The sequence below is a fragment of the Harpia harpyja genome, chromosome 6 (genome assembly GCF_026419915.1).
Source record: "Harpia harpyja isolate bHarHar1 chromosome 6, bHarHar1 primary haplotype, whole genome shotgun sequence".
Taxonomy (NCBI): domain Eukaryota; kingdom Metazoa; phylum Chordata; class Aves; order Accipitriformes; family Accipitridae; genus Harpia; species Harpia harpyja.
In genome coordinates, this window is record NC_068945.1 from 4669499 (window position 1) to 4684287 (window position 14789).

A 14789-nucleotide genomic window follows, 5' to 3' on the forward strand; every position below is an offset into this window, starting at 1 on the left:
CTTCAGGAGCGGATTAGCTTCACGCTACACTGTAGGATGATGACAAAGGGCAAGCTGTAGGCAGAGAGGAACCAACACGCTGCCTTTGCCTGCTCTCATATCACCTGTGGTGTCAGAGACGACTGAACTATGAGCTGGGTGAGCCTTAACAAAATCATTGCTCACCTGACAAAGCAGAGGCCAGGAGACGTGGCAAGACCCCGCTCCTGTCCCTTCTGCTGCTCAAGGACTCTGAACGTCTTGGCAGCAAGTGGTACTTATGGACATCCAGTGCTGTGCTTATCCTGCTGTAAGCATTTCCATCTCTCAGGGCATGCTTTATTGAGCATTTCTTTTGTCTTTTGGCAAAGAAAACAGCCTCTTAGACCTTTTTGGTGAGGGTTGTCTATAACCTGTGAGTTGGCCAGGGGCTGCTTCATTTGAAACACCAGGGACTTTGCTTCTCTGTAGCTTGGTCCTTAGGTAAAGTAGGTGTAAAATGCTACTAGGCTATTTGGCTATGTTTAGGCTCTCCTAACAACAGACGTGACAACCCAAGGTACATGGCAGTAAAGAAGAAAAGCTGCATTGTAGCTGTGCATAAGAAATACTTGACAGGTATTTTTGAAATGTGAATTTTCTTTCCCCTCTAAGGCTGAGGTAAGGCTCAGGCAAATGCTTAGCAGACATTGCTCTTGAAAATTATGATTCTTTGGTTAAACAAAGAACAACCCTTGCCAGTCTGATTGGACAGATGAGCTACAGCAGTTACATTAATCACAGAGTTCAAAAATCCCCTTCCCTTCAGCGCTCTCATGGAGTTGGTCCCTTCCCCGCAGCTCCACCCACCCCAGGGGGAGATCAAATAACATCACGAAGATGAGTTAAAATTCTGTTCACAAACCCACATGTACCAAATCCAAACCCTGAGACGAATGGGTGCTCAGCCAGGAATCTAAGCAGAGACATTGTACTTTTACGGAGTCATTTGGGAGCCACTGTAAACCATAATAAGGGCTAAACACAACATAGTAAGTATTTTGGCAAAACAGCTCATTGTAGGGAAGGCGTTCTTTGCCGGTTTACTCTTTCGTGTCTGACGGACACTGTTTACGTATGACGGGGAGAGAGCAGGGGAGAGCAGGGGAGAGCAGATGCACATCCCCAGCACCAATAACATGAATATAATCCAGAGCTTGGGGTTCCCTGGAGGTTAGAAAAGCATGTGGTAAGCAGTGGGAAAAAGGATAATGACCATTAACAGGAGATTCAAAAAGTTAGTTAGACTTTTTTCTCTCTTTCAGTGTTTAATATTTCCAGCTACTTTTGACTGTCTCTTGACTCAGAGGTTGCTTTAACTAAGAGAAGAGGTTGCTCTTCAGGCAGGCTGAGAGGAACTCAAACCTTTTCCTACCAGGGAGGTAGAACAGTACCACCGTGTTTAGTTTTGCTGTCTGAGTTCTGCCCGAGCTAGAAATGATGCCCGAGAGAGGTCTCCACCTGGGCTCTTCACCATGCTTTTCCCGGGCCATTACAATGATTTTAGCATGTGCTCCTTCAGAATACTAAATAATGCAATTTTGATGACTGACATTCTTCACCCGATGGCATTTTAGTCCCTAAAACATGCTTTTCTTTTTAGACACATTGTTCAGACTGTTCAGAAAAGTGCTGAATGAGCCCTGCCATTTAAGGCTCCATGAGCTACAGCACATCCTAAATATATTTATGAGTGCAGACCCTTCAGGGCTTAGGTTTGAAACATCAGCAAGAAGAGAAAACCGCTTGAGGTACTGAGAAGAGGCACCAAAAGAATCCTGCTCATTCTCCATACCCAGTGAGCTGGGAGCTTAGTCATCGCCCTACAGAGGTGAGAGGGACTTCCAGCACAGGCTCCTCTGGTGATGCCAGGGCAAGGCAGGTGGATGGAAAATCTCCAGGGCCACTAAATGGACCCATTTCTGAAATGGACAGTGGTGGCTGGAGAGTCTTTTCTCACTTTTTACTCTCCAGAGATGGAGAGAGTGTTCCAGATGAGGCAGCAGGTTTCTGATCTGTGACCCATATCGGCTGTTTTGGGGGCACAGTTACCTTTCCTCAGGCATGAAAGCCCCCAGCTGATGAAAGCTGAACTTCTTATCTCCCTCACTGCTGCAGCCTTATCATACAGAGGACTTTAATCCCACACATCACTTCAGAAATATCGTCATTAAAGATCTGGCTATACATTTTGAGATAAGATTCGTTCACGATAGTATTACTGACTATGTAATTATGCAAATGAGAAAATAGCCCCCTCAGGCTTTATTTAATGACTTCTGAGCATCTTGCATCACCATAGGCAGACATCAGGCTTCAGGATGCCATGCATTATTAAAAGGAATGTGGAAAATCTTGTTTTGGTTGGTGTCGATGTCTCTAGTAAGGGAAGACACCATGTATCTTCACAGTGAAATTGAATCGGGTAGAAAAACATGTGATCTTTTTAAAAATAAATAGCTAATCTTTACTTGACCTCCTGTACTTCTGTCTTTTGATGTATTGGTAAACCGCATTCCTGACGGCCACGCTTGCTGATGCTGTGGCCTTGAGAGACCTTGGCCGCCTGGTCTATGCCTCTGTTCCGAACCAAAAGACAATGTGGGACCATTGCAGACCTGGCTGCACAGTGCGGATAACTTCATTGAACCATGTTAATTCATGGTATTATTACTATTTTACTGATGCGAGAAGAGTTGCTGTAGGAATGAGCTTGCTGAACGTACTCTTTGGTCAGCAGTTAGGTGTGTGATGTGTGTGCTGGACTCCCAACATGGAGAAATAATGAACATCAGTGCACTAATGTTAGTAGAAATGGAGATGAAAACACACAAATGGACTTCCCTGGGAATACTTTCTGTAGTTTTGCCTCATGTTAGAGCCACTGCTGAGAGGGAACACTCGATATCACACCCATTTTTACAAAGGGTAGTAAGGAGGACCCTGAGAACTGCTGACCAGTCAGCCTCACCTTAGTGCCCAGTAAGATCATGGAACAGATCCTCCTGGAAGTTATGTTGAAGCATATGGAGGACAAGGAGGTGATTAGAGACAGCCAGCATAGCTTCACCAAGGGCAAATCACGCCTGACTAATCTAGTGCCGTTCTACAATGGAGTGACTGCATCAGTTGGGCAAGAGCAGAAGATGTAATCTACCTGGACTTCTGTAAGGCCTTTGATAGGCTCCCCCATAACATTCTTACCTCTAAATTGGAGACATATGAATGGAATATTAGAAGGATAAGGAATTGACTGGATAGTTGCATCCAAAGAGTTTCAGTTAACAGCTCAATGTTGAAATGGCAACCAGCGACAAGTGATGTCCCTCAAGGGTCTGTACTGGGACCAATACTATTTAACAACATCTTCATTAATGAAATGATTGAGTGCACCCTTAGCAAGTCTGCAGATGACACCAAGCTGAGCGGTACAGTTGATACGCTTCAGGGCAGGGATGCCATCCAGAGGGACTGTTACAGGCTTAAGGAGCGGGCCCATGTGAAACTCATGAAGTTCAACAAGGCCAAGTGCAAGGTCCTGCAGCTGGATAGGGCAATCCCCCACATCAGTACTGACTGGGTGATGAACTGATTGAGAGCAGCCCTGTGGAGAAGGACCTGGGGTTACTGGTGGATGTAAAATTGGACACGATTCTATGATTCTGTAATTCTATGATTCTATGAGAGGAAATGGCCTCAAGTTGCACCAGGGGAGGTTTAGATTGGATATTAGGAAAAATTTCTTTACTGAAAGGGTTGTCAGGCATTGGAACAGGCTGCCCAGGGAAGTGGTTGAGTCACCATCCCTGGAGGTGCTCAAAAAATGTGTAGGTGTGGCACTTCAGGACATGGTTTAGTGGGCATGGTTGATGGTTGGACTTGATGATCTTAAAGGTCTTTTGCAACCTAAACAACTCTATGATTCTATGAGCAATGTGTGCTTGCAGCCCAGAAAGCCAATCATATCCTAGGTAGCATAAAAAGAAGCATGGCTAGTAGGTCAAAGGAGGTGATTCTCCCCCTCTACTCTGCTTTTGTGAGATCCCACCTGGAGCACTGCATCCAGCTCTGGGCCCCCCAGTACAAGAAAGACATGGACTAGAGCATGTCCAGAGGAGGGCCACAAAAATGGTCAGAGGGCTGGAACACCTCTCCTGTGAAGAAAGGCTGAGAGAGTTGGGGTTGTTCAGCCTGGAGAAGAGAAGTCCTCTGGGAGACCTTATTGTGGCCTTTCAATATATAAAGGGGGCTTATAAGAAAGATGGGGACAGACTTTTTACCAGGGCCTGCAGTGACAGCACAAGGGACAATGGTTTTAAACTGAAAGAGGGTAGAGTTAGATTGTATCTAAGGGTGCCCCATCACCGGAACTGTTCAAGGTCAGGTTGGATAGGGCTTTGCGCAACCTGGTCTAGTGAAAGATGTCTGTGCCTATGGCAGGGATGTTGGACTAGAAGATCTTTAAAGGTCCTTTCTAACCCAAACCATTCTATGGTTCTATGATACTCACAATATTCAGAAAGATAATGCACATAAATTTAAATTCTTTCCAATCACATGCAAGAATTATGGCAAGTTTCCCTTAGAAGAACTCTTCCAGAAGACACTGTTGGTGGTGTTTCATCCAACAGATCCATACTGCAGTTAGCAAAGTTTGCAAAACCTGCCATAGTGCACCTGATGGTTTTCTGATACTGTTCCTTGATGGGCCAGATCATATCATGACTTCATAGGACTTGTATTGCAAAAGAACTCCTCAGGGTTTTGGAGTTTCCTGAAGGTCACCCCTATGCTTCTTCCCTGCTCTTTCCATTTCATTGTTGCCACATACTCAGTGACCTAGCTCTGATGCTGTTACTGCCTGTGTAGTGGATTGTAAGGCCTGACAAAAACACGATGAGTAGAAGCCAGTTCTTGCCTTGGGAAATCATAGCTTGCTGCTGAACGTTTGCTGATAGCACACCTTGGTAGAGGGGCACTCAAAATACTCATGACATGCAAATGCATTAATATGCAGTCTGTTCACTGTGCAAAACCATTTCTGCTCAGAAGAAGGGTCAGGGAGTATTACCAGACAGTCGCATCAGTGTTACTCCTGGATACTTTTAACCCTGGGCAATCAGAAAGATTTTGCTAGATATCAACTCTTGTCCTAGCTGTGGGTGTGGAGATTTGCTTAAGTAAGGCTAAGCTATGTTGCTTTTATTTTTTTACCATTAATCTCATGCTATGGTGTGAAAATGGGTGTCTCCCACCAGTCTTCTTCCTTCCTCACTGCAATTTGTTCAGGCCACACCCTTATCTCTCCATCGTGGCAATAGCGATGGTCGTCGACACGTGTTGCTGGTGCTGTCTGAACACGTTATGCCACATCGCAGTGTTCGCAGTCGCCTGCTGTAAAGCGGATGGATGGCCAGCACTGCTGGATTTTCAAACCCTTAAAGGCTCAGGCGCTGGCCTCAGTGAAGACTTGCTGCAGAAACTTTGGCTTGTGTTTAAAAAAAAAGGCACGTGCACACACACGCATGCACACATTCTTTTTTTCTGAAGGACCCACTGTGTGCCTCTTCATCCTTTCCTCCCACCCACTCATCCCTTCTGACGCTCTCCATAGCTGAGACCACTTGTATTTTATTTAACTGAATTTTCCAGGGAAGGGCATTTAGTGTGTTTTCCAGGCACTTCAGAGCAGTAGGTGTTACTGTATGTACAGTGCCTTAACACTTCTATTGAGACTCATTAGTAAGTAAAATACTGTTGCATTCCTCAGTCCACCAAACAGTGACCACGCATACCCTCACACAAATACCTGCAGTGTACTCGAAGGAAGTTTCACCTTGTGTTGGCCACAGAAGTCCCTGAGCCCTTCTGCTGAAAGCTGCACTGCTCGTCTTCTGAACCTCGGTGGCAAAGGGATCTCCAGGGAGATTTTTTACCTGTGGCTGACGAAATGGTTCCTACCCTTGGTGTCCAGTTGCCCTTTTAGCTCTGAGTGGCCAGAGTCAGTGAGGTTATATGAAGGACCATTGCAGAAGCTCATGACCCTGACTGAAAGCCAGGAGAAACTCAATGCTCTGACAATGATTATTTACCATTTTCCCATGTTACATGCTGTATTTGGTCATGTTCAGTTACTCTGTAGTAATCAGACAAGATGGAACGGCGGCTTGTCAGCTGATTTAATTAAAACCACATTGCTTTTTTTTTTTTATTGCCTCTCACACATCATTAATATTCTGTCTAAGACGCGCCTGCAATCTAAAGATTGGAATCAGTCTCATTGTGCTCTTTCCAAGCTTGAATTCCCAGACACACAAACCTGGGAAAGAGTTTTAAAGGGACAGGTAATAGTTAGAAGCTAATTTGATTACATTGAAATGGACCAGTCATTGGTCCAAATAAATGCTTATTAAGGGACCAGTCTTTCAGGTTGCTTTTAAATGCAGTGCAGGCTTTGCTTCCATGGATATGAGTGGGAATAGAATATATTTAGGATTTCCCAGGAATCAGGTCTTTGCTCTGCAGACTTCCGCTCATTCAAAGGTTGGTTATGCAAATATATTAAAAAGACTTGAGTAAATAACACTGCACCCTTTTTAGCTTGGTTTATTATTTACATATTTAGCAACAGTGTTGTATCATCCCTTTTCCGGAGTGCCAGGTAAGATCCATTTCACAGTGACAGTATGTCAGCCAGCATATGCACTCGATTTGCAACCAGATTACAAGGGAAAAAAAAGAATCTAGCATTTAAAATTCTATACAGCAGTTTATTTAAACAGCGATTAACTTTCATCAACAGTATGTGCATTTCTGTTTTCTTTAAGAAACCCTGCCATTCTCAATCACAGCTGCAGCCCTCCTGCAGCACCCTGTTACTCAGTGACTTGAACTGAGCTTTACAGATATTTCACAGCCAATTACCGTACAGGTTTCTTATGTTAAAATTAAGGCAACTGGAGTCAACAACCACTGCTGAATGAAGGTAAAAGCTTGAGAACATTTTGCATAACAGTCATCAGCGTAGCTGATAGCTATTACAGTGTTCTTGTGCAGTAAGCCTACGCAGATACTATCTCTCTTGCCTGTCTGTTCCAACATGCATCTCATCTCATTTGCAACCCTTTGCTTTAATTAGCTGAAGTCTTTGCTTCAGTCTTTCATATGTCAACCAGCCTGTATACACTTCCATATTTTTAATCAGTAGCCTGTTGTCTTTACTTTGTCATTCGCAGTAGCATATAAATCTGCCCTTCTTATGATCCTCACTGCTTGGTAGAAGTCAAAACATGCTGTTTAATTTTCCTGTTCACTGATTTCCATTTGTTTCATGTTCAAATGCTGGCTCTTTTCCCCCTTTTGGGCATGCTGTGAGCATTAAACTTAGTGATTAAATGCCAAAAACCCAGTCCTTTTCCCCTTCCGCGCCCACGAATGGGTCATCCTAACCCTCGCTCGGATGCTTTACCTCAACAGCGTGCCCTGTGCGTGTGCAGTGAGCCTAAATGGGGCTGGCTGCCCGGGACCGCCATCGGCTGACAGAGGTTAGCTAACGATGGCTAATTAAACAGGTGCAAACCTTATGTGCTCTCCTAGGGTCGTGACTGTCTTCTTGCTGCTGCTTCTCATTTTTTTGTTTAACCTACTACAGCAGAATATTTCATTTCACCCACGACACAGCCGAATCCTGACACACCAAGACTTAAAAATAACCGGACGTAAAAGAATGAGAGGGTGACATGTGGCTGTCCTCCGGCTTTCAAATTTTCCGGTTCACTGGGGGGGAATCCGAGGTCGTCTGTAGCTGGCTGACAGGTGGGGTGGCTGGTCCTGACATCTGTGCCTGCGGCTGATCCCCGAACTGAGCCTGGAGCGTGTTCAGGATGTCATCTAGCTTCTGGTCCATCTGCATGACCTGTTAAGGAATCAGAAAGCAGACGAGCTGTCAAATGGTCGCACATGCTTCTGGTGAGAGGCATTCACTGGCCAAAAGCTCTGGATGGATAAAGCCTGGCATGGAGCGTGGGCGTCTGAGGAAGACCAGCTCCTCTGAGTTTTGTCTAGCCTGTTGCTCTGGAGAGATCGAATGGCGCTGGGAAGTCACAGGGAAGGCTGTAAAGCCGTGTGAAGTGGCAGCAGAAGGACGGGACGTCGGTGGCCCGAGGACTTGACCCCTTGAGTCAGCCATTTTGTCTCAGCCTTTTCCCAGGGTTGCCAGCTTCTCTCGGTGATGATGCATCCTGCAAATATCTGCCCCGAAACTCTCTTTCGCTCTTCGGTTTATGGTGAATGTTTTTTCCCACTACCTCTCCCAGTGCTTCACCACCCTTAGTTGTAGGACATCATGCTTTCCATTACTGTCTTGGGAAACAAAACAGCTCCCCTCCCTTCACACTGTAAATAGATGCCTCTGTGATAGATGTTACAGTCAGAGATCCTACCAGATACGGTGTTTATTCCCATGCATTGTTAGGAGGATAGCCTACTGAAAACCACATAATAATACCAATGACTTCATTAAAAAAAAAGAACAACTGTTCTATAGGAAGCTTGACGTGCTAATCCCTCCTCTCATTTCTTTGCTTTCCAGCTGAAATTTCTCAGGCGTAGTCCCTAGGCAGAGGAGTCTTTTCTAGTTATTATTATTTTTAAGTAGGGAAAGGCAAATCTGGATTTTTAAAGGGACACTGCTCTCATACTTCCTACTGCTTTTGTGAAATTCTGGCCTTTTCTAGGACCACCAAGCAGGCATTACCCCGTTGCGCTGGTAGGGCTTGCCTTCCCTGCAAATGGCGTCCCGCTCACCCAGTGGGACAGGCTGGGGACCGCTGACTGCTCTAGTTTGGTCTAATGGCAAAACCGTGGCCAGCATCGTGTAAGCAACTGGGATTGCTTCTAATGATGCTTGAATACAGTGCAGCTTTGTTTAATAGATGAGCCCAAGAAAAATGAGCATTTTGAAGAACATTGGATAGTTCACTTTACAGTTATCTGCTGTGAAACTCTGAGCCTCTGAAAACTGTGATCTGTCCCAGTGGGTCTAATAAACTTTGATAGCAAACCTTTTAAAGTGATATCAGATCTAAACTGAGCTTTCATTAAAAAGGGAGACAGAGAGAATGAGAGAGAAGGATTCCAGCCTTTTTCTGTGCAAAGATAACTTTGGAAATAGCCATTGGCAGCATGGACTGAAAGTTTAGCAGGATGAGATTGCTTTAAAAACCAAGGCAAAGAAAATCACCTTATCCGCTTTCCCCTCCTCTGCCTTTTCTCACTCCAAGTGTTGCTCCCCTGGGGGCCCCTCAAACCTCGAGGTACCAGGAGCTTATTCATGTTATATCATTTTGGCAACCACTAGTCTCTCCTATGTACAACCTGCCGGGGGAAGGAGGAGTGGAGTCTCTCTCCTACCTCACGGAGGGAGAGATGTGCTCGTCTCTCTTTCATTTCTACTTTCATGCCAACTGTCTTCTAGTAGAAGAGCCCCTCTCCCTGCCTCTGCTTTGGTGTGCGTGCGGGTTATCTGGGGCAGAATTTTTAAGCAGCAAGGAGGGAGTGTTTAGGGCGTGGGTGACACGGCATAGCCCTTCACTAGGATTTCTGCCCGCGTGCTTTCAGGCGCATGGCCGGCACTGCCCGAGCCGTGACCGGAGTGGGCAGGGCAAGGTGTGTGGGCATGGGAGGATGGGGGCTGCTCACCGCAGCCCCCCCCAGGTCCAGGGCGGTTGGTGCCAAGCCTGGCTTGGGGTGAGTCCCAGTCAAACAGCAACTGGAGTAGATGCTGACGCTCTTTGGTTGAGGGGAAGGGACGCCGGCAGAGGCTGCGTCCGGCAGAGGTGCAGCCGCTTCCCGGCCAGCCTGACCCCACGCCGCCGGCGGCATCTCTGCCTTTTCCTGCATCTCATGAGCTGCTAGGAGAGCGTGGTCGATGCTCCTGCGGTAGGTCTCTCTCTCTGGTGTGGTCATGGACAGAAGCACTGGCAGTGCTCTCGTCTCGGGCACAACAGCTACACATTCTGCTCAGCATTAACTCGGTTGGCAGTCTGGAAGTCACTAGTGGTTTAAGGGTTAAGCAGCATGGAATTAATTTAAAAACCACAGCATTTATTTTCTCCTCCATTCTTGAAAAGCCTGTTTGGCTGATGCTGGTAATGACTCAACAGAATCTTTCTTAAGCAGAAGTGTTGCGCAGAGCAGAAACTAAAGCAGAACTAATACCTTACAGTAGGGTAAAAAGAGGTGTAGGCAGGGAAATGGGATCAGGCAGATGAAAGATCTTTCGGGGCTTTCTTTTGTGAGGCTTTCTTGATTTTGATCTGCACGCTTGATCTTAGATAAGCTATGCCTGCATATTCCATGTCATTTAAACTTGCTGTATTTCTCTGAATTTTGCCAACGCAGTAAAAGAATGTGATGTAGAATAATTTTATGCACTTTTCTTTCCAGGAGAAGAGGAGGGTGGAGAATGTAAATATTCATTTGTAGGGAGGGAAAATGAGAAATTCATACATAAGGGAGTAGATTACACTACACTCTGTCACACCTTCCACATAAGGATCTGCAAATATTTCCTGAACATTAACAAATGAAGCTGCTCAGTTCTCCTGTGTCAACTGTATACACGGGAGGGTTTTAGTGGTTATTTTTGAGATTAGAAGCAGGACCATGCAAAATTAAGCGACCCATAAGAAGATGTGGTCAGTGGCAGATCTCTTCTAATTCTTAGCTTCGCGTTTTATACACAGGTTCAAGCCACCACTTTCTGGCTTCAGATGCTCTAAAATATGCCTTACTTTTTGAACATACAACTAGACTGGTAAAACTTTAGTCAAAAAGACAAATTCTTAGGTACCTTGTCGAATTGGAGCCTATTAAAAAAGGGTCAAGTTTGGAGGCTGGTTAACTGTGATTAAGGAGTGACAAAAGGAAAGCTATGGACACTTCAAGGCTTGACTGAAGTCAGTAGGATGACTTGCAGGGTTAGAAGACTTTTCACATGGGTGCAGGTTTTTCACAAGAGAGTCCTGGTTTTAGGTTTCTCCAAAACCACCTAGCAGCTATTACTTTCCTTAAGCCCAAACGGAACGAGTTGCCGGTTTTGAGTAACACACCCAGGCAAGCGTGCGGGCAAAGGGTTAAATTGTGCAACATGTTTTTCGGCTGAGTAAAGTGAGAAGCCATCCAGGGCTGGCTGCAGAGTTTCCAGAGAGATGTGATATGGCCCTCGCAGGCTCTGTGGAGACAGGTGAGTTTGGCAGCTGTCCACGGGCAAATGGCAACAAAACTTCTGTTCTCCCACATCACAAAAGCGCTCCGGAGACGATCTATAAAATTGTTAAAATGCTTTTATATCCTTTCAACTGCCCTGTAGAAAGGAGACTTGCAAAAGCAGTTTAGAATATTACACTGTTGTTATTGGGGCTACGAGATGAGCTGAAGGAGTGTTGAAATGTATATTCATTTTAACATCCCCCCCTGAAAGGGGGCTGGACTCCATGGTGATATGCAGGACTGTTAGACAAATAAAATGTCTTGCAACCAGCTCCAGTGAGTCACAGCAAGCCATGAACGGGAACTGGGTCACTCAACCTGTGGGACGCAGGGCGTCTCTGCCCTTCACCTCGAGCACCAGGTTGGCTTTCAATACCTATGTGCCGTTTGAGGTTGCTTTTGAGCCTCTGTTTGTGAAAGCTGGTGTCTCTAAATACCTCTTTTTACCTCGGTGGGCTCCTGCTGCAGAAATGCCTTGTGGAGAAGGGGACCCTAGGAATGGCAGCAGCATGGAGGAGGAGGGCTGGATCATGCTGGGGATTTGCCAAATGCTGGACAGATTCCTAACTCCCCTGAGAGCTTTTTTTCTGACATGTTTTGCACACGCACACCATAAACAAAATGCATATGTGGAAAACTCAGTTGGAGTAGCCACATGGTCTCCCCCAAATCCTCTCACTTTAAGCCAGAAATATCCCTCCCCCCAGGTTTTGCCTATCTTTTTAATACGATTCCTGGAGGCTGGGAAAGCCAATATCAATTATGAGCACAACACACTGACTTGAACTCTTTCCAGAGGAGTAGCAGAAGGGGAAGATGGTCTGCTGGAGCACTGAAGTAAATCTGTAAACCCACAAACACACTCATGTGTTGCTAAGTAGGTGGAGCTTTGTATCAAAAGCTAAACCCCATAAATCAAATAAAGTTGCTGTCACCTCCTTAAGGCTCTGCTCTCTCCCTGCCTGTAGCAGTCCTACACGAACTGATCAAAATGGCTGAGCTGTACAGCCTTCGTGCAGTTGTCTGCAACGTGTCTGGGCTGCTGGTACTGGGGATGCAGCACGAAATGGAGGAGGGAGAGAAGACAGCCCAGTTTGTGTCACCAATCAAAATGTCATGGAGCAACAGCAAGTTCTGCTTTTGGTTAAGCTAGATTGACTTTGGCTTCCTGTTTGCCTCACTCAAGTGGGGAAAACTATGAAGCTGTGCCCACAGGACAGCCCAAGGTGTCGTGGCGGGGTGGAGGACTGGAAGAGACACTGCATTGTGGAGCCCCATCCCCTGCTACTGGAGCCACTGTACGATGGGTGCTTTGGTTCTGGAAGCCCCACGAGACACCCAGGCTTCCTCTCCTCGACATGCTGTCCTCATCCCACAACAAACTGCAAACCTAAGCATGGATGACCAAGAGCCACCAAAGGACAGTGGGCCACAGAAGGCGAGCAAGGGCATTGCCAGAGTCTCTGCAAGGTGTTATGCGATATTTTCCAGCTGACACTGCAAAATCAACCATATCTGGGGCCAGAGCTGCCGCGGCCATGCAAACACCGCATCCCAGCCCAGGGTCTCCGAACCACCGGAGTCCTCAGTTCAGCCCACTGAACACCCCTTCTCTAGCACTGGCCCAGCTTTGGGCTCACAGGTTTACCACCACGTAGACATGTCCCCCTAAGACCCTACCACCTCCCCTCTTTCCAGCCTTTGCTGCAGCTCCTGGCTTTCAAGGGAGCTAGAATGAAGGAGGATCCACTCGCTGCAGCTCTGACTTAGAAACACTTGATTTGAGGGCTTTAACACCAACTGCTTGGAGAAGAGTCATCTGATGGGTAGGATTTATTTTGTATGGAGAGAAGAGTGTATGTGAACTTTTGTCTGCCATGAGCTATTCTACCTTGCATGTACTTATTTCTGAATATTCCCAGCTTGTTATCTGTGATAGGTCACCTAAGGTCTAGTTCACAGGAGAAAATGCTATCAGTTTAGTAAAATCAGATGTGATTTAGTTGAACTAGTGCAATCCATTTTATGGATGCTTCCATTTCTGCCTTGTGTAACATACTGATTTAGCTTAAGCTCGTTATCCAGAAATTCGTGCCATTTTCTCGTGTTGACCAGGTCTGTCACACGATTTTTCTTCTCGTACCAGATGGCGGACTGATTTGATTAGATCCTGTAAAGCCTATGTTTAGCTTTATGTGCACATCTGGTCTTGTAGCTTCTCTCTGCCTACAGTTACACCCAATTATTCAAACATACTAATTGCCTATCATACGGTTCGAAGTCTGAATTGTTTATTTTAGGAATCGCTTTATTTTTTAGCATGTCCCTGAGTGGATTTATTGCTGTCCAGAGACTGCTGATTCTGGGAAGGGAAATCTTTTCTCTGCAGCACTGTGTGCAAAACTGCCTCCCTCTCACCTTGCTTCTCCCCTGTTAGAGAAACATCATTGAGGTGAAATGCTAAGGCCACTGAAACATGTTTTTTTTTTGTTTTTAGCATAGCCAGACAATGCAAATGTTGATGTAGCCTGTTGGTAGCTGTCTGTGAGGAAGCAAATGGCCACACCAGCCATTAGAGACCACGAATAGCTTGGGGAGATTTCTCTTGTGCAAGGAGCAGCTCTAGTGCAGCCTCTGTGAGCCTGGTCCAGCAAAGTGCTTATGGATGTGTTAGCTTGAAGCATGTGAAGATTCTTGCTGAGTTCACCAAATATTTAAGTGCTTTGCTGGACTGGAGCCAGAACGGTCAACAGTTTGCAAGACTATACCTTTAGGATAAGCTTTTGGAGTCTCCTAAAGGACTCATACACACATATGCACAGAAATATATCTACACCACTATTTTTCAAGTCTCTGAGGAGTGATAATTGGCATCTACCATGGCATCCTTCATGAAATGACTTTGGCATCCATATTAGCAGAGAACTAGCATTAAAACAACAACAACAACAAGAGGGCTTTGATGAACAGGCTCCCATTAACTGGCTGTTTTTGGGATGAGTTGTAACAGATTTGGAATTGGCCTCAATCCTAAAACGATGCTGTATCCCAAAGCAAGGTTGCCAGGTGGCACGTACACAGGGAAAGATCTCACCGTGGTGTGTCAATGTCTCGCAGCCAACTGTCAGCGCTCCCTGCCCCAACACTGAGCTGTGCAGCTCCTCGCTTCATTCTGCTGAGGGTGCAAACAGCACAGAAAGACCAGCTTCAGTCAATGGGAGCTTTTGCCACTAACCTCAAAGGTCAGGCAAACAGGTACATGAGCAGAAGCTACACAAAGCCCACTTCCATGACAGCCTATTGTTCTGGCAGACCCAATTCTCCACAAACACCAAAAACATATTAACCACCAAACTGCCTTGTTTGACTTATTCCGTGTACCCCTTAGCAGATATCGGTTGTTTATTTTCATTCCATGAAACTTATCTAGATAAGTCCACAATTTTCCAGGCCTCCCTTCCTTTATCCCAAACATCCCCACCCATTCTTAGGTCAGGTGT

At 45.8% G+C, this 14789-nt stretch overlaps 1 protein-coding gene across 1 annotated transcript in view; it reads right to left on the bottom strand.

The window, feature by feature from the left end:
* Positions 1-6237: 6237 nt before the first annotated feature.
* LOC128143618 (potassium voltage-gated channel subfamily KQT member 1-like) overlaps positions 6238-14789 on the bottom strand; it is a 506641-nt gene continuing 498089 nt past the window's right edge. Inside the window, exon 16 of the mRNA XM_052790981.1 lies at positions 6238-7933. Coding sequence (XP_052646941.1) covers positions 7778-7933 — 156 coding nt within the window. The 3' untranslated portion in view covers positions 6238-7777. The remainder of the gene's footprint in view (positions 7934-14789) is intronic.